We start from the raw sequence: 27,440 nt of genomic DNA, 5'->3' as shown, positions 1-27,440 counted from the left end.
AAAACAGGCATGCCTCTCTTGCCCCACACACCTTACTCACCTGACCTCACTCCATGCAACTTCTTTTTGTTTCTGCGAATGAAGAGGAACATGATAGGACAGCGATTTGATGACACAAAAGAAGAAAATCTAAGGAGGTGCTATCGGCCATCCAAAGAGATAAGTTTGAAAAATGTTTCCAAGAATGGAATTGCAGATTTAACAAATGTATTGAATGCAATGGAGAGTACTTTGAAGCTGATTGTGATAGGCAGGTTTATTTACCAACCTGACCAATAGGAACATATGGGACTAATCACATTGCAGTTTGTTTGGAGGGCAAAGATATAAATGGCTCGGCAAGGCCCACCCTCCCCTTTCTCTCTTGCTTCCTGGTAATCGCACCCATGTGCAGTTGTTTTAGCTAGTTCTCTGCCTCAACCTGTGAGCTATACTACCTGTGGGACAAGCCAACCTAGTGGATAGTGTTGCTAGAGCTTGAGGTTCTTTGGAGACCTCCTTTGCCACGCTGCTGGTGTGTACATTGTTTGAGCTTGAGGCTGGTGGATCCTCTCATCCTGCATTGCTTGAGTTAGATATTCCACTGGGCCTGCTTTGCTAAGCTCCAGAGTTGCTGACTGGTGATGACCTGCCCTGCTGTTTGCTGCCTATGGGCGGACTCTGATAGCATTGCCTGAATGAAGACTCAGCTGTCTGCTTTCTTGACTTTGGACTAAGCATGAGTTGAAGGACTTCCAGTATATTAACTGTTCCACAGAAGTGAGTTGAACTGAGCACTGTGTACTGCTGTGTGGACTAATTAGCTGTTATATTCTTTCATGCTGTATAAACATATCTATACTAATAAATATCCTGGTTCTGTGTCCCTAGACATCCCTGCCCAACACAAAGTTTTGGTTTTTTTTTTTGTAAAAACACTTAAATACATAGCTTTGGGGTGGGGGGATTGGGTTTTTTTTTAGGGGGGTACCCCCTTGTATACCAAAAGAATAAAAAATATATATTTAAATTGCACAAAATTTAGTTACTATATATAAATAAATCCAAGGGTATATTCAGCCTATTGGAAAGCATGTTACAACTCTTTTTGAGTTTATATTAGCAGAATTATTATCTTTTGTCTTATTTTTGTCTCCTTTAAGGATGGAATGTCTTCTACTACAGGGTTATATAACTGTCTTCCTAGGGTTCACATATTATAGGTTGGCTGGCATGCATTATTTTACTTTGATAATGAAATGTCATTCACAAGGTGTTTTCCATTATGAGAAGTTCTTCAGCTGCAGTTTTAAGTAACTTTACTTTTTCATCATGTTGGAACATATACTACCTTAATGTAAAAACATAGTTTATATATATATACATGCTTGACCTTAATTCTTATCAAAGCCAAAATGGTTTTTGTGTTATTTAATTAGTGCTATTTTACCTCTCTAGTTTCTAATATCCATTGCAATTGCTACACAGAACTCAGACAATATTCATTATTAAAGAGTTTATTAAGGAAGATGACCGGTTGTAATGCAACAGGTCGTAATGGTCAGGGTACAAGTTGTTTATCAGGACAAGTTGCTAAGTTCTCTCAGGTAAATGATCAAAGGGACATACCCTCAACCCTAGCATTCTGTCCTACTTCCCTGGTTAGCAAGTCCAGCTTCTCCAGTTAAGTGCCCAAAGGCATTCCATGCCACAAACTAGCCTCCTGCCCCAAGAATGCAGTTGAATTATTCTGTGGGCTGGGAAGTGCACCACTCTGTTTCATATTCTAACTCCTGGGCCTGTTATTGTTGATCCTCTAATATTATAGCTGTCTTCCAGATTGAAGAGGTTCACTGTGCAGGGATCTTGGATCTAGAGGGGCACTCCATTCCTTAATCTTGCTGTTAATGAGATCCCTCCTCCTGTTTCTTAGAGGGCTCATTTGCTAGGCAGCAGGCTGGCATTTCAGGGAATTCTGTTCAGTTACTCACAGGTGAGTTCTATCAGTTATCTTCCCCCACCACATTACCAGACCCATTCAGCAAAAGATCATTTGGTGGGATTTATAGACCTTGGCTAGAAGAGCCACATGAAATCATTCACTGCCCCATCAAGGGTCTTCCTCTTTTTAAAGAAACAGCTGCAAGCTTGGAAGTCCACACGTACCTCCTACGCTTCAGACCAGCTGGTTTCTGGGGCTAGGAATGCCCAAAGGTTCAATATCCCTAAAATTCTTTAAATTCAGAACAGTCAGCCTTTTCTCTTCTCTCTCATCTTTAGCCTCTGTGGACATCAATGGGTACCAAAAGAACATGTCCAAATCAGCCCATGTATTCACTGCTGCAATTTTTCCACTTCCACTCAGTAAGTGGATCCAGGTGGTTACCATTATGAGCTCACCAGCTCCCTTTTAACTTTCAGTCCTAGAAAGGCGCTTTCCTGCTTTGATGCATCCAGTGGCAAACTGCTTGTTGAAATTTTCAAAAGCCAGACTTTTGAAAGGTGATTTGCTCCGCAAGTCTTCCCTTCAAATGTTCTCTCCACACTTCTGAATAGGGCTCAGATTTTTTTCTAAGCCCCTTACTCTGCCTTGGCTTTAAATAAAAAAAGCCTTTTCTTTTCAGGTAATTCTTAACTCCCCTTTTTTGTATATCTAATCAAATATAGGCTGAAGGGAGACTTATAAGCTCTTGTAACCATGATTTATTTCTTGTAATCCTGATTAATTTCCTACATTACAAGGTTTGAGAAAGATACAGTATCAATAGTGCAGTCAAATAAACATATAACCCTTAACCTTTTTAATAATAACCAAATACAATAATCACGTCCCCACCCCTACACCCTATCTATTTACGTCATATGACCTGGGGCTTCTAGCAGGATGGTTCCAGTAGGCACTGGTCTAATAATCTTAAGTCAGCCAGGCTTCTTCCCCAGATCACTCCACAAGCAGCATTTCTCCTCACATCTGCAGCATATCATTCCTTACAAATAACAGGATCCAATATAACCATTCTAGGAATCAAATGTTTTATTTTCGATGCCTGAGTTCTATCTCTTAAAAGAACACCATGTTTCTATGAATCTGGAGCCAGTGCAATTAATCTAAATTCTGACACCAATTATGTTCTTAGGTATTGGCTAAACAGAACTCACAGATAATACTCATGATTCAAAGTTTATTAAGGAAGTTGATAGGTTGCAATGCACGTGAGAAATGCTCAGGATACAGTTTATCAGTCATGTTACAATTCTAAACTATTTTTTTAGTCATTTTATTGGGGGCTCATACAACTCATCACAATCCATACATATATCAATTGTGTAAAGCACATTTGTACATTTGTTACCCTAACCGTTCCCAAAACATTTGCTCTCCACTTAAGGTCCTGGCATCAGCTCATTTTCCCCTTCCCTCCCCTCTTCCCCTTCCCTCATGAACCCTTTATAATTTACAAATTATTTTGTCATATCTTATACTGTCCGATGTCTCCTTTCACCCACTTTTCTGTTGTCCATCCCCCAGGGAGGAGGTTATATGTAGATCCTTATAATCTGTTTCCCTTTTCTCCCTCACCTTCCCTCCACCCTCCCGGTTATCACCACTCTCCCAATGGTCAGCAAGGGATCATCCGTCCTGGATTCCCCATGTAAACTATTTTTTAATTCACAATTTAAAAATTTAAGAATATGTGCATATTGACATAGATGGATATGTATAAGAAACGGACTTTATACATACATTTGTTTATGTTCCATGCAATTCTTGGGCCAATCAAGGGCCAAATAGGCTGATAAAACTTCTCTCGGTGCCAGAGTAGCCTTGCAAACCCCAGCTTTTGATTCTTAGTCTAGAGCTATTTTCGTTCCACCCAGGTTCCTAAGTTAAGAAGCTTGCCTGGAATTATTAGTAAAAAGAATTAGAAATCATCAATTCTGATTCTTCCACTAGTGGCACAAAATGGAAAAGTTGGCTAAAACAAAACAAAAACTCCCATGGTTTATGTTCCATATAAAGATCAACAATAGAACCATAAGACGGTCACAAGTTAATTAGCAAGAATAAATTCCAAGAACTATTTAAAGAAAAGTTGTCTCTCATAATACTCCTCTTGTTATCTTAGAAATGGATGTATCCTTGATATTAAATTTTGATAAAATACTTTTTATTGCTGTGAAAATATTCAGTGTTAAATTTTGCATGCTTGCCATTTAGATATAACTGAAGTACAATTTTTATTCAGTCAGGGTGTTTGAAAGCATATTAATATCATATATATTTCAAAATGAAATTAAATCAGTAATGGAGAGATCTTAAACTGAAAGCAAAATGAAACAAATTATGTAACTAACTGCATTTCAAATTAAGAATTTGAAAGGAAGTAGGGTTGTTGGAAGGGAGGAAAAGGAATAAATATAGATTTTGCCCAGGCCTAGGCAGGGTAAGGAGAACTCTTTAGCAGGTTGGTTGATTACAAACAAATGGCATGGGCAAAGAATTCTGCAAATGAGCCAGGGTTCTCATGATCAAGAAGGAACAGATAAAGAATGGGAGAAAGCACAAGAGATAGGAAGCGCTGTTTAGGAATTACAAAATTTGGTGTGAATTTCTGCTTTTCAAAATGTGTATTTTACGTATTTCTATATATTATATATCATATGGACGTACATGTATACATTTGCTAGCTTTGTTTGCTGACAGATCCAACATCAAAGGCATCCCAGTAGAAATGAGCACACTAACAGGATAACTACAAGGAGAACTCATAACTTGTTATGTCAGCAAGACAGGGAGGGCTAAGACACAAAGAACAACAAAATAACAAAGAAAAGCAAGAAGGCAGGCAAGAATTATCAGTACCTACTCAAAAAAGAAGAAAGTTTTGATGAAAATTAGTATTGTTGCATAATCTTAAAAGTGATTTTCTATAGACGACTATTAATTTAGGGTGGGGAGGGACAGTGGAGAAACTGGGCAACATGAAAATGAAAATTAACATCAGTAATGAAAGATAGGTATTATATGCCTACAAATGTATACATAAATGTGGACACAATAATCACCTATTTAAGTTACTCACAATCACTATGTACATTTCTGCTCAAAACACATGATCATAATATAAGCAAGAGGAACTATCAGACAAATACAAGATGAAAAAACTCTGCTAAAAATGGAGGGGTGTCCACACACACAAAATAGCGAAGTGAGACCCAGAACTCATGTAAAAAGACTGATTCAAAATGGTTCAAAGATCTAAATGTGCGATTTAAAACCATAAAACTATTAAGACGCAAGCACAGGGTTAAAGCTGCAGTACCTTATCTTTTGTTATAAACCTTATCTTTTTGAACTCCTTAGTTCTTAGATATGACAAGAACAACTCAGATATGCTTCATGAACAGTAAGATAAAAACTGAACTTTATCAAAATTATTTTTGTATATAAAAGGATTTCATTTAAGAGGTGAAGAGACAGCCTACATAATGGGAGAAAATATTTGGTAATCATATGTGAAAGTAGCCTTCGTGGTGCAGTGTCTGAGCACGTGGCTGCTGATCTAAAGGTTGACAGTTCAAACCCACCAGCTACCCCACAGGAGAAAGATGTAGGAATTACTTCCATAAAGACTTCACCCTTTGGACCTGATCTGGTTTCCAAAATTTTCTGGATTTTTGGTTTGTATTGTTTTTGTTTGTTCATATTATGGTTTATCTCAAAGATGTTATGTCATTTGAGGTCACCCTACTGAAGTTGTGTTATGCTTTTCTGTTTTTCAGTATATGAAACCCAGGACTGATGAACTTCTAGGGACATCAAGTAGAATAAAGGTTTCAGGGGAGGAGGTACAGTCATGGAGGAGGTAAAAGGGAGAGAATCTCAAGGAGTCCATGTAGAAAGGAATGTCTGGAAACCGATTGTAGTAGCAATTGTACAATTCTACTTGATGTGACTGAACTATGGAATTATATGTATATAATAATAAACAGATATTAATAATTTTTTAATGGGTCATAGGGGAAAATAAGACTGCATCTTGGTTAACAGTATAGTATGAGGCTGCACAAAATAATGAGTACAACTGGGAACACTGAGTTTAAACACACTACAGATTAAAATGTCACTTTTTTGATACATGTTTCAATACAATCAATACTTTTAAATGAGGTATACCGTGTTCTTTAAATAGGTCAGTGTCACAAAAAAATATGCTATGCAAAGTTTCAGAATAATTAAAAAGACATGATAACTAAAACCAGTACTTGTCCTTTGACTAACTCCTCTACTGAAAAGGGTAAAAATACTATTAAAAAACTGATAAATCTGAAATATGGATGATACATTAGATAAATGTACTATACCAACATAAAGCTATAAAGTTCTTCCTATTTTCAGAAGAAAACAGGGGGAAGAAGGGAGAAGAGGGAAAAAAAGCTGGTACCGAGGGCTCAATAGAAAGTCAATGTCTACAATAGAATGAAGGCAACATATGTACAAACATGCCTGATTCAATTGATGTATGGATTGTCATAAAAGTTGTAAGAGCCCCCAATCAAATGATATTTTAAAAATCAGGAGAAAAAGAAAAATATTAAAATTAAAAGTAAAAAAAAAGATGAAGAAAACACCACTAATGGTAAAGAGCCAAGATGGCTATAACTCACCTTTAGGTGGTTCAGAAAATCATGATATAGTGTAAAAATTAGAAAGCAAATTGGCCAGGGAACCAATAGAGAGGGCTGCAGGCCGGCCCCAATTCTAACTATGTGGACGGCCCCCCTCCCCGCCCCCAAGAAGAATGCACTTCAGAGGACAGCACTGAAGCTATAGCTTGGGGAGTGGGGCACCTCTGATTAGAACACACAGGAGAAACAAAGAGGGATGGAGAGTGAGGGGAACATCCTGGTTCACCAAGCCCCGAGGATGATACTCCTGTTCAGAGCAGACAACGCACACAGAAGACCATAGAGCAGGTCCCACCACAAGACATGCTGTCCCTCACTGACCATAGCACTGTGGAGGACAACACTGGAGACACAGTGTGGGAATTGTGCCTGATTTGACCCCATCACACTGGCGCTAAACACTAAGGACATGCAACAGAGCGGCAAGGGGAGCAAAGTGATGAAATCCCTGGGGAATACCAAAAATAGGTTTTGGGGTTTGGGGGACAGATTCAACTGAAAAACATTCCTAAAGGTAAAAAAAAGAGAAAGAAAGAAAGAAAGAAAGAAAGAAAGAAAGAAAGAAAGAAAGAAAGAAAGAAAGAAAGAAAGAAAGAAAGAAAGAAAGAAAGAGACCTGGAACTATTTATAGGCTTTTCCTTTTTTGTCAATAGCTTTCTTTTTGTTGGTGATGTTTTGTCTTCCTTTGTTGTTTTGTTTGGCTTTGCCTGGTTTTTGTGCTTATTAATGTCTCTGCATGTCTATCTAGATAAGTGGAATAAATAATTCGTAGACAAAAGGCCTATGATTCCTCTGGGACACAGTAGAAGGGGGGGGTGGAAGAAAGGAAGGAGAGGTGTCAACCAATCCAGAGACAAGGGAACAATAAGTGATCTAAAAATCAATGGAGAGAAGGGCTGTAGGATGCCTAGTGGGGCCTAATCAAGGGCAATGTAACAGGGAGGAATTACTAAACCAGAATGAAGGAGGAACATGATGGTGGGACAAGAGGAAAGTAAAAGGAAATAAAAGAAAGAACCAGGAGGCAAAGGACGTTTATCGGGGTCTAAATACAGACATGTATATATGTAAATATATTTATATATAACAATAGGGAAATATATCTATGTACTTTACTTATATCTATATGTTAATAATAAAGGTAGCAGATGGACATTGGGGCTCTACTCAAGTACTCCCTCAACACAAGAACACTTTGTTCTAATAATCGGGCATTCTGTGATGCTCACCTTCCTGACACAATCACTGAAACCAAAATGGATGCATAAGCAAATGTGAAGAAAGTTGATGGTGTGGTGAAGAAAGTTAATGGTGCTTGGCTATCAAAAGATATAGCATCCGAGGATCACAAGGAAGAGATGAGCCAGTCAGGGTGTAGGGTGTACTATAGCAACAATGAAACACACGTTTCCTCTAGTTCTTTAGTGCTTCCATCACCCCACTATCAGGACCTCGATTCTACCTTACAAATCGGATTAGACCAGAAGATGCACACTGCTACAGAAAAGAGCCAGCAACACAGGGAATCCAGGATAGATAAACCTCTCAGAGCCAATAATGAGAATAGAGATATCAGGAGGATAAGGAGAAGGTGGGAGGAAAAAGGAGGAATTGATTACAAGGATCAACATATAACCCCTTTCCAGGGGGTTGAACAACAGAAAAGTGGGTGACGGGTGACAGAGGATGATATAAGATATGAAAATAATAATCTATAACTTATCGAAGGTTCATGAGGGAGGGAGGGGGAAAATGAGGAGCTGATATCAAGGGCTCAAGTAGAAAGAAAATGCTCTAAAAATGATGATGGCAACATATGTACAAATGTGCTTAACACAATGGATTAATATATGGATTGTGATAAGAGATGTAAGAGCCCCCAAATAAATTATAGCAAATTGAGTAAATTATTAGTAATAGGCAAATCTAGGAAAATCAACATGGATCCTGCTTCTATTGTTTATTTATTGTAATATTTTTATAAGAATGACATTACTTCCAAAGAGTTACCAGCCATGTAATGTAACAATGAAAACATTTAGTACCCAAATTATTACAGCATTTCCAAAAAGTTTTTAAATGCTTTAATTTTTTTAGCTTTCTCCTATGTTTCATTCACTACTATTTTCTCCTTTAGCTTTTGGCCAGAAGGCCAATACCACACACTTTTCATTGATAGCCAATTTAATCCTCTCTACAAATCCTATGAGTTATTTACTATAATCAGCCCAGTTTGCCAATATAGAAACTGAAACTTAGTAGGAAGATTTGAATGTAGGCTCAAATCCCAGAGCTAGTATCAGAATTATGAGCACAAAGGAACACTATCTCCATAATTAAAAAGTCCTTACTTGGATGTGAGACGTACTGGTGGTGTAGTAGTTTTGAGCTGCGCTGTGATCCGCAAGGTCCATAGTTTGAAACTGAGGCAGACTAGCAAAGGAAACTCCATTTTTTGTCGGCTGCCATATGACTTTCCCTGCTTTCCCCTTTCATCTTGGAAAGCTGACTGCTGGTTGACATGCCCGCTCTCTACTGCAGATTCATTAAAAAATGTACTCTCATGTTTCCCGGTTCAGAATGTTGTAAATAGTTTTGACTATTCTTCAATACATTGTTTCTTTTTATTATTCATCAATATTATTCCTTTTGATGTTTTAATCTGAATGGTATAATTAGCCTTGTTATGTTAACCAGGATGTTATAATCAATTCTGGTATTGTTTCCTTTTTGATAACAGATGTACCTTGCAAAGATTTCTTGCTCTTTCTAAGTTACAATTAACCCATTAATTATGTTTTCTGCTTCTCTCCATGGTTGCTTGAGTCCTAGACAAGTGAAAATGAGGTTTTGCTTTTAAAGATAAACTGAGCGGTCCACTTGGGCCTGCTATAAGGGGAAACAACTTCAGTTTCTCGGTAGTCCAGCTAGCTGAATAAAGACTCTTCTCAATTTTAAGACATTATAGTGGCTGACATTTATTTGAAACTGCAACAAAACCACTAGCTGCTCTGTGGGAGAAAGAAGGAGCTGCTTTCTACTCCTGTAAGGAGTTACAGCCTCAGGAACTCACAGAGGTAGTTCTACCCTGTCCTACAGGGTCACCATGAGTCAGAATTGACTCAATTGCAGTAATTTTGTTTGTTTGGATGTGAAGCAACCCGAACTTCTGACAAGAGAATAAAATAGTACAACTACTTTGCGAAGTTAGACATTCATACCCTGATGTTGCTGTTAGGTATTGTCTAGTTGGTTCCAACTCACAGTTACCCTAGATACAACAAAACAAAACTCTTAGTAGAGAGTCATCGAAAACGAGGAAGCTAATGGGCAAAATGGATTGATGCAGTTTCTGCATCAGTGGGTTCAAACATAACAATATTCTTTTCCAAAACTGAAAGTATGATTACACATTAAATTTTGAAACATGGTCCACTTAGTCACCTTAGAAATAAAAAGCAAAACAAACAAAATATTACCTACCTGCCTAAAATTGGAGTAGCATTAACGTTTCTGAAGGATCTATAGAAACTATGACTGAATTTCACTTCAGTCAGGCCTCTAGTATTAACAATCAATTCAAAGCTATGAACACATTTAATGAAAAAGACCATTTTTTAATAACTTAGGAAAGAATTTGGTAACAATAGGTAGATCAGGCAAAATAGAGTATCTGTCTTGTTGAAAAACCAAACATACAAAGTCCACACTATTCAGTGCTTTGCTCTAATCGCTTTCTGGCATTACCTTAGAGCAAAAAGAAGACAGTACAAACAGTCCTTTGTTAATCACAAGGATGCACAAAAGAGATAAAGAACAACTGATAGCACAGAGAGGAGTATCAAGAGAATTGTTTGAAAAAGAAGACAGACAGACAGAATTGCTTCCCTTCAGTTGACCTGTTATATTTTGCATTAAAAATTAACAAAAAAAATTTAGAAGACTCATTAAGTTGCAGTTTACCTCTAATAATATAGTTCTAGATGCATTTGGACTATGGTGGGGTAAAGAATATTGAAAATACCACAGACTGTCAAATAACAGACGGATCTGTCTTAAAAGAAGTACTGCCAGAATATTCCATAGAAGCAAGGATGGTAAGACTTGTTTTCATATACTTTGGACATATTATTAGAAGTCCCTGGAGAACATCATCATCATGCTTGGTAAAGTGGAGAGGAAGCAGAAAAAGAGAAAGGGCCTGCACAAGATGGACTGACACAGTGGCTACTACAATGGGCTCCCACAGAGGAACAATTATAACGATAATGTAAGGTGTTTTGTTCTGATGTGAAAAGAAAGGGCTGCTATGAGTCAGAACCTACTTGATGGCTCTAGCAACAACAGAAAACAACAACAGAATGTTTCTGACATAATCATAATCCATGAACAAGTTGATATTAAAAGTCAGCTATAAAATGTTAAATCATTTAAATGTACATGCATTTTTATTATTAAAAATGAAAATGTATTTATAAAAACAGCCCATTTTGTTTTTAAAGAAAAGGTTAGATAAACTTGGTTTTGTTTTTACATAAATTTGTACTCAGAAATACATATATTTTAAGTATCTAATGGCATTAAAATTAATTTTAAATTGTATTTATGCTCTCGTTAAAACTTTTAAGATTATTGTTCTAAAATTTTTTTGTGCAAAGCTGCCTATCATTATTAATTATAATCTTTTTTCTTTTTTATATTTTATTAGGGGCTCATACAACTCTTACCACAATCCATACATATACATACATCAATTGTATAAAGCACATCCGCACATTCCCTGCCCCAGTCATTCTCAAAGCATTTGCTCTCCACTTAAGCCCTTTGCATCAGGTCCTTTTTTTTTCCCCTCCCTCCCCACTACTCCCTCCCTCATGAGCCCTTGATAATTTATAGATTGTTATTTTGTCATATCTTGCCCTATCCGGAGTCTCCCTTATCCCCCTTCTCTGCTGTCCATCTCCCAGGGAGGAGGTCACATGTGGATCCTTGTAATCAGTTCCCCCTTTCCAACCCACTCACCCTCCACTCTCCCAGCATCGCCCCTCACACCCTGGTCCTGAAGGTATCGTCCACCCTGGATTCCCTGTGCCTCCAGCTCCCATATGCACCAGTGTACAACCTCTGCCCTATCCAGTCCTGCAAGGTAGAATTCGGATCATGGTAGTTGGAGGGAGGAAGCATCCAGGATCTGGGGGAAAGCTGTGTTCTTCATCAGTGCTACATCGCACCCTGACTGACCCATCTCCTCTCCTAAACCCCTCTATGAGGGGATCTCCAGTGGCCGACAAATGGGCCTTGGGTCTCCACTCTGCACTTCCCCCTTCATTCACTATGGTATATATATACATACATACACCATAAAAATATATATATATATATCGTTTTTGGTTTTTTTTGCATGATGCCTTATACCTGGTCCCTTTGGCACCTCGTGATCGCACAGGCTGGTGTGCTTCTTCCATATGGGCTTTATTGCTTCTGAGCTAGATGGCCGCTTGTTCACCTTCAAGCCTTTAAGACCCCAGACACTATCTTTTTTGATAACCGGACACCATCAGCTTTCTTCGCCACATTTGCTTATGCACCCGTTTGTCTTCGGCGATTGTATCATGGAGGTGTGCACCCAATGATATGATTTTTTTGTTCTTTGATGCCTGATAACTGATCCTTCAGGACCACGCGATCACACAGGCTGGTGTGTTCTTCCATGTGGGCTTTGTTGCTTCTGAGCTAGATGGCCGCTTGTTTATCTTCAAGCCTTTAAGACCCCAGACACTATCTCTTTTTTTTTTTAAACAATTTATTGGGGCTCATACAATTCTTTTCACAGTTCATACATATACATACATCAATTGTATAAAGCACATCTGTACAGTCTTTGCCCTAATCATTTTTTTCTCTTTTCTTCTTTTACATTTTATTAGGGACTCATACAACTCTTACCACAATCCATACATATACATACATCAATTGTATAAAGCACATCCATACATTCCCTGCCCCAATCATTCGACACTATCTCTTTTGATAGCGGGCACCATCAGCTTTCTTCACCACATTTACTGTTTACCCACTTTGGCTTCAGCAGTTATGTCGGGAGGGTGAGCCTCATAGAGTGCCAATTTAATAAAAGAAAGTATTCATGCATTGAGGGAGTGCTTGAGTAGAGGCCCAAGGTCCTTCCGCCACCTTAATACTAAACCTATAAATATAGACGCATAGATCTATTTCCCCATCCTCATATATATATTTGCATATACATGTCTTTTTCTAGACCTCCATAAATGCACTTGACTCCTAGCTCTTTCCTCCATCTCCCTTGACTTTTGTTGTAAAATCTTAAAAACGTTTTATAGGCTTTCGCTAGAATACTACACCTAGGAAGCATGACTAGAAATAATAAATTTGTCAACAAATTGCCAATATAAAATACCCATGAGAACATACACAAGTTATAGTTCCAGAAAGAAAAATATATGCACAATAGCAATTGATATTGGGTAGACCTTCTAAACGTTACACTAAAACAGAAAGTCAAAGTACAATGTATATGACCTGCTCCTTTACGCTGTAACTCAGTGAACTTCAAGAAAACTAAAAAGAACTTAAGTCAACTAAGAGGTGTGGACTAAGCAACCTTTAGGAGAGAACTGCCCACGAGGCTTTCTGAAACTAAATTTTCAGAGCAGTAGAATGTTTCATTTTTCTTTAGTGGAGCGGCTGCTGGTTTCAAACTGCTGATCCTGCGGTTAGCAATTCAATGCATAATCCAAGTCACTACAAGTAATAGACTCCATAACAGAACGTTAGTTTGGAAGAGGACCTGCTACTAGAAGAAGCAGATTTCTACAGGCTATGACTCACAATTGAATGGAAGAGATCCATATTTGTACCCAAGTAGCTGTCTTCCCAATTTCATGGCAGAGAGAAGTGCTTGCAGTGCTTCAACAGCATTTTGAATCATTTCCATTGAGATTCCATCAATTCCTGGAGCCTTGTGTTTTGGACTAATGCTTTCAGTGCAGCTTGAATTTCTCAGCACCACTGGCTCTTGTTCATATGTTGCCTCCTGAAATGGTGGAATGTTGGCCAGTTCCTTTTGGTACAGGAACTCTGTGTATTATTTCCATCTTCCTTTGATGCTTCCTGCATCATTCAATATTTTGCCCATAGAATCTTTCATTGCAATGCAAGGCTTCCATTTTTTCTTGAATTCCTTTCCATTTCAGATGTTGAGTGTTTTCGTCTCTTCTGGTTTTTCTAGGTCTCTGCACATTTCATGATAATAATTTTTTCAAGCTGCCCCTTGAAATTTCTATGAAGAAAGAATCTGTTGCTCACTTCAGTGGAAGGAGCGGAGATAAAACACTGTCAGATGCTGAAGGCCTAATGATGGATTGCATAAAGAACAATATCCTAACTGTGAGTGTGTTGAAATGGACTAGTCTTGGGCATTTTAAAACATTAACCATTATGGAAATGCAAATCAAAACCACAAAGGGACATCTCTTAAATACCCACTACACTAGCTTGAAACAAAATAACAAGTGTTGGAGAGGATATGGAGAAACTGGTAACTTCATGTATTACTGACAAAAATGTAAAAGAATGTAATGAATGTACATACCCATACACAGGGCATAGAGGCAGTATCTGCCTTCTAAAACCATAAAGGAGGAGAATCAAACTCAGCATCATGATTCTTATGAAGTGGAGTTCAGACATGCCTCTAACCTCCAATCTTTTTTCCAGCTGTCCCACCCATAGCACTCTCTACTTCTCTGTTGATTTCTATAAATCATTACAATGGCCATAGTGACCGATTTCCATTTTAGAGTTCCAAATATTTATAATTACAATTAACCCTGTGAACAATCACTCATAATGGAGTCACATAATTCTTTAGGTCTTTCTCCACCTCTTACCCAGAACTATCAGGAAAACGGAAAAATACTCAACCTGCAGTTTAGTTCATTGGTGAGAGTTACAAAGACTTTGACTAAAAGACTCATATCAAGTAAATTGTTGCAACACATTGCACAAAACATTTAGCAATCCTTCAGAAAGTCAAGTATGACTATCTTATGAGCCAGCAATTCTACTCCTAAGTACATATCCAAGAAAATGTATATCCATGCAAAAATTTGCACGTGAATATTCCTAGCAACGTTTTTGATAATGGACTCACAGTGAAAAACTCAAATCTCCAACAGACAAACTATGTTCTATCCATACAACAAAATATTATGTAGCCATAAAACAAAGTACAAATATGTTACTACATGGATCAACTTTTAAACATTATGTTAAGTAAAATACAATTAAAAAAGGGCAAAATGTATGATTCCATCTATACAGGTATCTAGCACAGGCACAACATACAGACAGAAAGTATAAAAGAGGTTAAGAGAGGCTGTGAGGAAGGGAAAATGAGAAATGGGAAGCTACTGCATAATATACACAAAATTTGGTTTCAGATGAAAAGTCCTAGAAGTAGAGTGTGGTGGTATAAAATTAACGTCACTAAATTATATGCTTAAAAATGGTTATGATGGGGGAAGAAGAGAGAGTAGAACACATCCTGGCCCACCAAGCCCTGAGAACCATATTCCTGCTCAGAGCAGGCAATGTACAGAGAAGACATAGGGCCGGCCCCACTACAAGACACAATGTCCCTCACTGACCCATAGTGCTACGGGGGACAACACTGGAGACAGTACAGGAATTGCACAGAGGCACAAGACCAAGGGCGTACAACAGAACAGCAAGGGGAGCAGAGCAAGTAAGTCCCCAGAATACCAAAAATAGATTTTGGGGCCAGGACTTGGCACCCCATCAGACTTGACCAGAAAACACTACGAAAGGTCAACACACAGACCTTGAACTATTTATAGGCTTCTCTTTTTTTGGTCTTGGTTTGTTGGGTTTTGCTGTTGTTGTTGCTTTCTTTTGTTGCTTTGTTTTGCTGTCTTGTTTTTACTGTGCAAATTATTATCTCTGTAGGTCTATCTATGTAAGACAGGCATGATAAACAATCTGGAGGAGAAAACAATACTCCCCAACGGTTCCAGGGGGACATGGAAGGTGGGGGCAGGGGGAAAGGAAGTGGGTGTTTACAAACCCAGGAACAAGAGAACAGCAAGTAATCCAAAATTGATGGTGGTGAGGGTGTAGGAGGCCTGGTAGGGCTTGATCAAGGGCAATGTAACCGAGAGGTATTACTGAAACCCAATGAAGGTTGAACATGATAGTGGGATAAGAGGAAAGTAAAAGGATAGAGGAAAGAACTAGGAGGCAAAGGGCATTTATACAGGTCTAAATACAGGCATGTACATATGTAAATATATTTATATGGTAATGGATAAATCATTTATAGGTTTAGTACTAAGGTAGCAGATGGACATTGGGCATCTACTCAAGTACTCCTTTAATGCAAGAATCCTTTGTTCCATGATCGCTGAAGACAAAGCAGGTGGATAAGCAAATGTGGTGAACAGAGCTGATGGTGCACGGCTATCAAAGATATAGCATCTGGGGTCTTAAAGGCTTGAAGGTAAACAAGTGACCATCTAGTTGAGAAGCAACAAAGCCCACAAGGAAGAAGCACAACAGCCTGTGTGATCTTAAGGTATCTAAAGAATCAGGTATCAGGCATCAAAGAACACAAAATCATGTCATTGTGAATGACGGGGGATTCAGAAGTAGAGACCCAAAGCCCATCTGTAGGCAACTGGACATCCCCTTACAGAAGGGTCTCGGGGAGGAGATGAACCAGTCAGGGTGCAGTATAACACTGATGAAACATAAAACTTTCCTCTAGTTCTTTTAATGCTCCCCCCACCCCACCACTATCATGAGCCCAATTCTACCTTACAAATCCAGCTAGACGAGAGGATGTCCACTGGTACAGATCGGAGTGGGAAACACAGGGAATCCAGGGCAGATAAACCCCTCAGGACCAATATTGGGAGTAAGCATACCAGTAGGGCAAGGGAAAGGGGGAACCAATCACAATGATCTATATATAACCCCCTCCCTGGGGGACGGAAAACAGAAAAGTGGGTTAAGGCAGACATTGGCCAGTGTAAGACATGAAAAAAAAATTTATAAATTATCAAGGGTTCATGAGGGAGTGAGAGTGGGGGAGGGAGGGAGCAAAATGAAAAGCTGATACCAAGGGCTCAAGTACAAAGAAAATGTTTTGAGAATGATGGTGGCAACAAGTGTACAAATGTGCTTCACACAATGGATGGATGGATGGATGGATGGTGATGAGTTGTATGAACAACCAATAAAATGATTTTTTTTAAATGGCTAAGATGGTACCAAATTTTGTTGTTCGTATTTTACCACAATGAAAAACATAAAAGTTAATGTTGGTAAGAAAATTAGTACCATCATGCACTGCTGAGGGAATGCAAAATGGTACAGTCACTGTGGAAAACAATGTGGAGGTTTCTCAAAAGTTATGGAAAACACAAAGCTACCATAAGTCAGCAATTCCATTATTATATACCCAAGAGACTCAAAACCAGTGGAACAAATAGACACACATACCCCAATATTTATAGTACCACTACTGACTGTAGTCAAAAGGTATTCATCAACAAATTAGCAACAGTGTATACATAAAATGGATCACCATACTGCCAGAAAGAGATATGAAGTCCTAAACACTGTTAATCCTTAAAAATGCCATGTTGAGTGAAATCAATCAATCTCAAAAAAATAAATGTTGTTGCACCTCATATGAAATAGCTGGAATAGGTAAATATGTAAAACTCAGAGTTTGATAGTGGTTACTAGTATGGGAGGAAAGGGGAAATCACTGTTTTACTTATGATGAGGGAAACTTGGCAATGGATATTGGTGACTTGTACAACACAAATGACATGACTGCTTTCACTAAACAGATGAAAAATACTTAACAGGCAAATGATATATTTACAGAAATAAAGAAATTAATTCTCTCTACTTACACACACACCCTTCAGATCATGGTGCTCAAGTAAAGGCAAAGAAAGCATTTCCTAATCTATGAATGGTAAAAGATCAGATATGGCAGTAGGTTAATAAGCAGCTAATAATTGGAAGGAGGAAAAGTGGTAAGAGATACAAAAATACCCTAAAATGCCTGGGGAAGATTCACTGTTTATCCTAAGAACAATGCAACATATTGAAGCATTTTAAGCAACACAATAGTAACTTATTTTCCTTTTCAAATGACCCCTCCGGCAGCACTGTTGTAAAAACCCAAATTAAACTAAACTGCTATAGAGTTTACTTTATCTCACATAGTCCTAAAGGAGCAATCATGTTTTCAAAGTTGTCATTTTTATAGAAGCTGACTGCCACGTTTCTCTCGCAAAGTATCTGGTGGGTTAGAATCACCAACCTTTTGACGAACAGCCAAGTGCTCAACCACTGTGTCACCAGGGCCCCTCTAAAACACTGCATATATGTACAACTGAATACAATGACATAGAACAAGAAACAAGGTGCCCTGGTGGTGTACTGCTTATTCACTGGGCTGCAATCTTGAGGGTAACACAAGGAATGGTGGCCTGCAACTACCAAATAGAATTTTAATGTGCCCTCTTTGCTTCATTATGGCATATATTGATCTGGTAATTGTGGCCCTGCCTCTGTGAAGGAATATTGTTGAAAACTTTGCCCTATCACCAACCTCCATTATTGTGTAAACAGTGCCCAATCACTTGCGTTTACTTGGCACAAGTCTATACTTCATGTATTGTGGTTAATAGCTGGCCAAAACTGGTATAATTTCCTTTTCTCAACAGTGTTTTAAATTCTATACCATTGGCTAAATTAATGCGACATCAACAGAATTACCCTATGACCCATGGGGATGATTAATAATGTTCTTTAAAGTAAAATGACAATGATGTCTCTTAGGTGAACCAGAGATATATATATATAAACCATAAATATATTAATGGATTTGATGTTTACACTTAATTCTAGGCCCCAAATGACAATTACTTCTTAGGGCATGGTCCTCCAGGGTGCTCGCCCTCATGAAGAAATCACTGCAGATACGGGTGCTATAGCGAAGTGTGGTAAACAAACTAGATGGCACCCAGCTATCAGGAAGAGTAGTATCTGGGGTGTTGAAGGTTTGTCTTCAAACACGCCATCTAAATGAGCCACCAATTTAGTCCACATGGGAGAAGTAAATCAGCCTGTGTGATCAAAGAATTGTAATAAAATCCTAATCAGAGGAAGGGAATGATAGCAGAGCTTAAATCGTGAACACCTAGTAGGCAAAGGGCTATGGATGACAGTGGAAACCCAAAATCCATTTGTAGGATCCACACATGGATTAAGCCTCTGGTGAATCTCTTCTGACAATAGTTGAGAGATGCAAAATTTAAATAGATATTTTGATTCCCTTTGGCCCGTTTTAAATTTGTTATAGTTTTCAATATTTACTAATTTCTACTGAGGCTTTTTTCCTCTTTTTACCTTGTTATTGTTGATAGTTTTTTTGTCATTTTTTTAAAATGTTTTTCTTAATATGAAATCTAAGATAGTTAAGTCTATAGAGACAGTAACTGAACTAATGTTTTTTGGGTACATAGCAGAGGAGGTTGGGAGAAAAGGGGAACTAATAATGAGTTCAAGAATTAAGAAAATAGTCTAAACACTTCTTGATATGACTGAATTATTGAACTGTATGGCTTGTGAATTATATACCAATAAACTGTTGAAATAACAGTATGTATTTTTTAAATCATTGTATTGGGGGCTTGGACAACTCTTATCATAATCCATACATACATCCACTGTGTCAAGCACATTTGTACATTTGTTCCATCATCATTCTCAAAACAATTGCTTTCTACTTGAGCTCTTGGTATCAGTTCCTCATTTGAAATAAAAATGTTTTGCTTAGAATAAACTCATTTATGTATGATTGTAAAAAAATAATAAGGCTACTCATTTTAAATAAAATTTCTTTTTAATAAAATTTTTTTCAACTAGTTTCTTAAATATAAACTGCCCACTGTTAAGTAGAAATGTAAAATACAATATAGAATGCCACTAAATGAAAATCTAAAACTAATTTTAGCGATTTTTCTACAATTATTCACAAAACAGTTCAAATTGCCCTTGTTATAATGTAAAGGTAATTAAAACAATAGGAATAGCAATGGATGACTTCTCAGCTAAATTGTCACATTCCTTGCTCTTCAAAATTAAGATGTTGAGGGGGGAGGGATCATGGAAAAAATTCCCTTATCTTCTCATTCCATGTTTCCACGAACTTTTAGAAGCCCCTGGTATGTTACAGTACAGTTAGTAAGCCAGCTATGTCTCTCAATAAAATCAGTAATCAAAATAATCCACTACTAATCAATGAAAATGCAACTGACAAATTAACATCCTTCTATCCAGCACACACAAGGGCCCTAAGTGGTACTAGCTCAGTGGTTCTCAACCTTCCTAATGCTGCGACCCTTTAAAACAGTTCTTCATGTTGCGGTGACCCCTCCAACCATAAATTTATTTTTGTTGCTACTTCATAACTGTAGTTTTACTACTGTTATGAATCGGGTGACCCCTGTGAAAGGGTCATTGGACCTCCAAAGGGGTCAGGACCCACAGATTGAGAACCACTGCTAGCTACTCTGTGGGAGAAAAAGGAGACTTTCTCCTGCTGGAAAGATCTTGTTTGGGAAACTCTCAGGGGGAGTTGTCCTATAAGGTTACTATGACTCAATAGTGGTGAGTTCGGTTTTGGTTTCTTCAGCACTTGCAACATTAGGTTTATTAACTTTCAAACTAAATACACACAGGAAGAACAACTGAATTTACTTGTGCTGATAGAAAGCATCTAATCAAACATAATTTTTTATTTTTGGCAAAGGATCTTCTCAAATATCAAAAGCTATGAAAGGTTGTTAGTATTCTAATTTGAAATCTCTTTGATTTCTACAAGACATTTAGGTTTTCTTTTTTCATTGACCTTTTATTTTAACCAACTATAACTGGTAAATAAGAAAGAATGTCTTTCTGATATATTTCCTGGTTAAATGACAGGTTTGGTATGTTTTAATTAATATTTATTCTTTTTGAAAAAAACAAGAAACTGAGAACCAGTATTACTTCAATAATCTTAAAGGTACTTCAAAAGTATTTAAAACATAGTGCATATTTAAAAACAGACCAAGTTTTTCTACAAGTCCATTTTAGTACTCAAAATCACACTATAAGGAGTCCTGGTGGCCAAGAGGAAAGTAAAAGGAAACAGAGGAAAGAACTAAGAGGCAAAGGGTATTTATAGAGCTCTAAGTACAGGGATATACATATGTAAATATATTTATATATGATGATGGGAAAATAGATCTATGTGCAGATATTTATAGGTTTAGTATTAAGGTAGCAGATGGACACTGGGCCTCTACTCAAGTACTCCCTCAATGCAAGAACACTTTGTTCTATTAAACTGGCATTCCATGATACTCACCTTCCTGACACGATCGCTGAAGAAAAATGGGTGCATAAGCAAAGGTGGTGAAGAAAGCTGATAGTGCCTGGCTATCAAAAGACACAGCATCTGGGGTCTTAAAGGCTTAAAGATAAACAAACGGCCATCTAGCTGAGAAGCAACAAAGCCCACATGGAAGAAGCACACCAGCCTGTGTGATCATGAGGCGTCAATGGGATGAGGCATCAGGCATCAAAGAACAAAAAATCGTTATCATTGAGAATGAGCAGGGAGTGCAGAGTGGGGACCCAAAGCCCATCTGTAGGCAACTGGACATCCCCTTATGGAGGGGTCACGGAGAGAAGATGAGCCAGTCAGGGTGCAGTGTAGCAATGATGAAACATACAACTTTCCTCTAGTTCTTAAATGTTTCCCATCATGATCCCAATTCTACCTTACAAATCCAGCTGGACCAAAGGATGTACACTGGTACAGATAGGAACTGGAAACACAGGGAATCCAGGATAGTTGAACCCCTCCGGACCAGTGATGAGAGAGTGGTGATACTGGGAGGGTTGAGGGAAGGTGGGGTAGAAAGGGGGACTGATTACAAGGATCTATATATAAGCCCCTCCCTGGGGGTCAGACAACAGAAAAGTGGGTGAAGTGTAAGACATGAGAAAATAATAATTTATAAATTATCAAGGGTTCCTGAAGGAGGAAGGGTGGGGGAGGGAGGAGAAAAATAAGCCGATACTAAGGGCTCAAGTAGAAAGAAAATGTTTTGAGAATGATTATGGCAACAAATGTACAAATGTGTTTTACACATGAATGGATGGATGGATTATAAGAGTTGTATGAGCCCCCAATAAAATCATTTAAAAAAAAAGAAGAAGAAAGAAGAGTCCTGGTGGCATAGTGGTTTTGAGTTAGGTTGCTAACCATAAAGTCAGCAGTTCAAAACCATGTAGCTCCTCAGGACAAAGATGGAAGCTTCCTATTCCCATAAGCAGTTAAGCATCTCAGAAATTCACAGACGCAGTCCTACCCTGTCCGATAGGGTTGGTAAGAGTAGGCATCGACTCAGTGGCAGTGAAGGCCACATGATGGGCAGCACAAAGATTTCTCAAATGAAAATAGTGTAAGACTTTCCCCCTACATATTCTTCTCATTCATAATGACCCACACTAAAACTATTTATTTTCAGTTCTTTCCATCCTCCAACCTAATGTAGCAATCACACAGTCACTAATAAAGTTTTACCCCAAATGAATAAAGCCAAAAATTGAACTAAAGGATGCTTAATATTAAAGAAAGTTGGGGAAAGAGAATGTTTATTCAGCTTCCATTTCTCTGTCAACATCCAAAGACCAGTTGTCTGTGTTATGGATTCTAATCTAGGTGCTCCTGGCTGAGAACACTGAGGTGTCTAATTCTAACGGAGCCTCAAGTTAGGTACGCAACATGTTTTCTTCTCTCCTGTAAACCTAAGTAACTTGTCATAAAGTTGTTGCCAACTCATCGCAGCCCTGGAGGACTGAGTAGAAGTGCCCGCTTGAGTTTCCGAGACTGTAGTTCTTTAAAGGATAGAAAGCAGCATCTTTCTCCTGTTGAGAAACATAGGAACATAATTATGGGGCATATTCCTCCTATTGGGGGGTCTATATAAAGAATATTAAACATTTTTCCTAATGGCACATTGCCCCTCCTGGTTTACCCACCAACAGACGTGAAATTTCCTTCTCTGAGTCAGACATGTACCCCAACCAGTGGACTTGAATTTCCATTATAGTGCACTGAGCACTGTTGTAGGACTGCTGGTTGATATGGTATGTCTGTGAATCAATTAAGCAATGAACTTAATCAGCTGCTGTCATGCCCTCTCTGACTCACCGCATGCCACTTCGGTGTCAGAGAACTGTGCTCTTTTGGGTTTTCAATAGTTGGCTTTTTAGAAGTAGATCACAAAAAATTTAGAGTTTAGCCCTATGTGGCAGGTATTATTTGTAGCTTTACTTTACACACACAAACAATTAAGAGTATAAAAGAACATGCCCTGCATATAAAGGGGACCTTATTGGGTGGGGGTGGGGATCCATTATCTTTTCATTCCATCTGTTCATGAACATTTTGAAGCTCTGTTGTACACCTATACTCGGCTAACCCAGAAGACAAATCCAGGTAAAGAATCTGTGAGTTGTTCCCCTGCCTCCAGTCACTCACTGTTCCTTTGCGCTGTTGTTAGTTGCCATCCAGGGAGTGGACACTAACAATAAAAGTCAAGGAAGCCAGACAAAACTGCTTAATGATATAATGAAACACAAATACAGTGACTTGAAAGTATGTGTAAGAGATCTGATTTCTGCCTGCTAGGAGCTTTCACTAAAAAACAAAAACTCACTGCCATCAAGTCAATGGTGAATCACAGTCACCCTATAGGGCACGGCAGAACTGCCCCTGTATGTTTCCAAGACTGTAACTCTTTGCAGGAATAGAAAGCCTCATCTTTCCCCTGCTGAGCAGCTGGTGGTTTTGAACTGCTGACCTGGAGGTAAGCAGCCCAATGAGCTTCTCACTATGCCACCAGGGCTCCTCCCTTTACTGAAAAAAGTCAAGTCAAAATAATTTAATCCCCACTAGTAAGTTTTTTGCAAACAAGTAAAAGTACTGCAAACACAGGACTTAAGAGAAAGCATAAAGTACCAGGAGGAATAACAGATTTCTCCAAGAGGGCTAAGATTTCATGTTCCTGCTACAAGTAAAACTGAAACCTAAGGAGATTGTTTTTTCAGTCTTCACAAACCATCTAAGGAACCCTTGTGGAACAATGTTTAAGCATTTGGCTGCACAGATCTATAAGTATAATTCAGGTATTAAATGGAGTTGAGCTGTAGTTTAGGTGTTGAACTGTTAATCCAAGATCAGTGGTTCAAACCAGACAGCAGCTCTGCTAGAGGAAGATGAGGTTGTCTCCCTGCACCTAGGGTCAATATGTGTGGGAATCAACTCAATGGCAACCACAAAAACCAAGTCCATTACCATCAAGTGGACTCTGATTCATGGCACCCCTACAGGTCAGAGTAGAACTGTGTCCTAAGCACCATGCCCTTTGATGGCAAACTCTCTGCCATCAAGTTCACATACAGAGCCTCTATATTGTAAAGTCTAAGGGTAGTAAAAAACTTCCCCTTTGGGTTTCCAAGGCGGTAAATGTTAAAGGGAGCTGAAAGTCTCATCTTTCTTCCTCAGAGCCATGGGTGGGTTTGAACTGCTGACCTTTTGCTTAGCAGTCAAAGAGTAATTCATTAAGCCACCAAGCATAGTGGGTATGATTAATTCTAGGAGCCCTAGAGGCAGAGTAAACACTAGAACTAGACTGCTATCTGAAGTGTAAAGCACCAGGAGAACTTTCCAAAGGAAGTAGAAGGATGATGGCAGCCTGCTTTTTAAAAGATGTATAGCACTGCAAACCCTATGGGGCTGTTCTCCTCTGTCCTATTACTATGCGCTGGAATTGGTTTATTTATTCTGACTGAGAAGACCAAAACCAAAGCAGACTCACTGACTCATACTAACACTATGGCACAACTGGCCTTGTGGGTTTCCAAGACTGTAACTCTTTACAGAAATAGAAAGCCTCAAAAAGATCAAAAGGCAAGTACTATCAGAAATTTATAATTTCTAAACTTGGGCTATCTGTTAAGTTGTTTACTTTTTTCCACTTGCTTATTAGACTTACCTTTTAATCACAATCGAAAATGTCTACAGAAGCTGTATAATAAACCATCATTACGATCATTATGCAACTGGCTTATGTAGAGTTTGAAATTATTATAAAATGGATAATTGTGTCAGAAAATATCCCTAGCCAGACATTTAGGGTCCTTTTCCTCACACTCTCTGGGAAAACCACTATCACTTTCATGAAAATTTAAACTGGAATTACCACGCCATAGCATATAAGACCGATTCTGAAAAAGCCTAATGCCACTTTTAGTAATCTATTTGAGCATGATAAATGCAAGTGTCCTTAGGCCACTAGACTATTTACATATGGAATTCAAAGAATGATAGCAGTGAGTTTTTTATGAAAATTAATACTTGTTCTCTTAAAAGGTATTCTTCCGTGAACTTGAAAAACGAAAGGTCCTGTTTTTATATGTTTACTCTGCGCTGAGTCAGAATTGACTCGGTGGCGGTGAGTTTTTGAGAACTGCTCGTGACAAACAAATCGTGCTTTTTAAAAGACACCCACACTTTTTAACTACAGTGCTTGATACGAAGTTAGAGCTAAATATGAAACGAACCCAACTCTTTCTAAGCTTGACAAGTTGAGCGTATGAAGCGGGGGGAATGCTGGGTCCCCGACACATTTCTCAACGAAGCTTCAGTGTCGACGACGTTGGCAAACTCCCGCACCCCGCGAAAGCTAGACGGACACGGATAAGTGCACGTTAAAAAGACAGACGATCCTCTGTGGACCTCGGGGCTTCGAGCCCCTCGGGCACCTCGATGCTGAAGCCTGGTTGCCGGCTCCGCTCTCCGAGGCCCGGGCCGGCGGCCCGCGGCGGAGGCCCCCGCGGCGGGGCTGGGGACGCCGTGCGCGCGGCGGGGCGCTCTCGCCTCCAGCCGCCCTTTCCGGGACGGGCCGCGAGCGACAGGACCGGAGCCTGCCTGCCCCTCCGTCACCCTCACTCACCGTGAAGCGCTGGTCGCCAACGCTGCCCACCGAGAAGCAGTGGTCGCCGGGGTTCACGGCCCCGGTGAGCACCTGGTGCAGGTTCATGGCGCCGCCTCAGTCCCGCAGCGGACGCGGCGTCCGGCTCATGCCCGAGGGCAGCGGTCGCGTCCCTCGGCGCCTTTCAGGGGCGGCGGCCACTCTGGGGCTGCGGCCGCGGCGGCGACGAGCGCAGGAAGCCGGGGCCGCTCAGCTGGGGCCCCAGGACATCCCGAGCCCAGGAGGGCGAGGCCCGCAGGGGGCGGGCCGGCCGGCGGGCGGGCGGGGCGCCGCTTTCCGCGCACCTGTCACTGCGCGCGTGGGCCCAGGTGAGGGTCGGGCCGATCCGCCGGCCGGGAGAGCCACGCAGTCCCCACCCTGCCTCGGGCCCGGGCAGCCGGCGCTGACGGGATGAAATGGCGCGAGCAGCGCGCGCTCTCCCCGCGGCAGCTGGCCGCTCTCGTCCGGGCTCCGGGGCCCGCCACCCCCACCGGCCTCAGAAGCTCGCTACGCGGACCGGGGCCTCTCGGGCTGAAATCTCGCGAGATAGCTGCGGTGAAGGATTTTTTTTTTTTTTTAACCCAAAGTAGACATATTTCTAAGTGGATAAAAAAAACTACTTGTCTGGACAAGGCTGGCCAATCCCGAGCACCGGTCTACCAAGCATTCCGCCCACTATGGAAGGCGACCAATCCCTTTGAAGTTTTTGAGCGAGTACGGAGTTCGTCTGAATGTTGAATATAATGAGCTCAAAAAGGTACACACAAGTGGAGAGTGAGGAGAGAATTATCAAGTTATGCTTTAATTTAACAGTTGGGCTTGAAATTTCAATAGGAAAGGCGCTTTAGTACGGGAGTCCTTGTACTGCTGGAAACTACAAATCCCAGGATGCACCACTCCCTTCGTCCCCTCGTCAGTAAAGTGACTCTGGAGGTTAGTTACTGTACCAGCAATACACGCATTTCCAATTTGCTGAACGAGATAATAAGTACTAAAATGAAACATTTTAAACAAAATTATCTTATACATTTAGAATAGCTGGTAATAACAGTACTGCATCAATTCTGTGTAGAGCATTTATGTTGGAAAAATGCGTAAGAATTCCAAAACGCTTAGTGTTAAAGTTACTAAACTGAGATTTAACACTGTCATTTTGACACAATTTTGTAACTTATCATTGATAAACCTACTGGTTTAGTTACCTAGAGCTACTATAGCAGAATTACCACAAGTGGAGAATTACCACAAATTTATTGTCTCACCCTCTGGGAACCCCAAAGCAGGGCGCCATCAACATGTGCAGTTCGTCATTCCAGTATGTTGCATATTGCAATAGAAAGTGATCTTTCATAGTTTTCATGCAATTTTAAATGATATGTAGTGCAGGATCACAAACATTGAACAGCGGCTTGGAGTCCATACAAAATGCCACTGGAGATGCTGGAAATACTTATAAGAACCAGAGAAAAGGCATGAAAACTTGTACTTCTTGAAAACTAACCTTTCATCTCATAAGAAAATACAGTTTTATGAAGAAGCAGTATATAATACATATAGTGTACATATTATGTGCTAATCAACTATGTATGTTATCTGTGA

At 39.5% G+C, this 27,440-nt stretch overlaps 1 protein-coding gene across 2 annotated transcripts in view; it reads right to left on the bottom strand.

The window, feature by feature from the left end:
* DMXL1 (Dmx like 1) overlaps window positions 1-26,315 on the bottom strand; it is a 159,502-nt gene extending 133,187 nt beyond the window's left edge. For both annotated transcript variants that reach the window (XM_075541421.1, XM_075541420.1), the window contains exon 1: window positions 25,824-26,315. In XM_075541421.1, coding sequence (XP_075397536.1) covers window positions 25,824-25,910 — 87 coding nt within the window. In that variant the 5' untranslated portion in view covers window positions 25,911-26,315. The remainder of the gene's footprint in view (window positions 1-25,823) is intronic.
* Window positions 26,316-27,440: the final 1,125 nt, after the last annotated feature.

Source organism: Tenrec ecaudatus, chromosome 2 (assembly GCF_050624435.1).
Source record: "Tenrec ecaudatus isolate mTenEca1 chromosome 2, mTenEca1.hap1, whole genome shotgun sequence".
Taxonomy (NCBI): domain Eukaryota; kingdom Metazoa; phylum Chordata; class Mammalia; order Afrosoricida; family Tenrecidae; genus Tenrec; species Tenrec ecaudatus.
The sequence above is the reverse complement of the archived record's forward strand: the minus strand, read 5'-3'. Positions and strand labels throughout refer to the sequence as shown.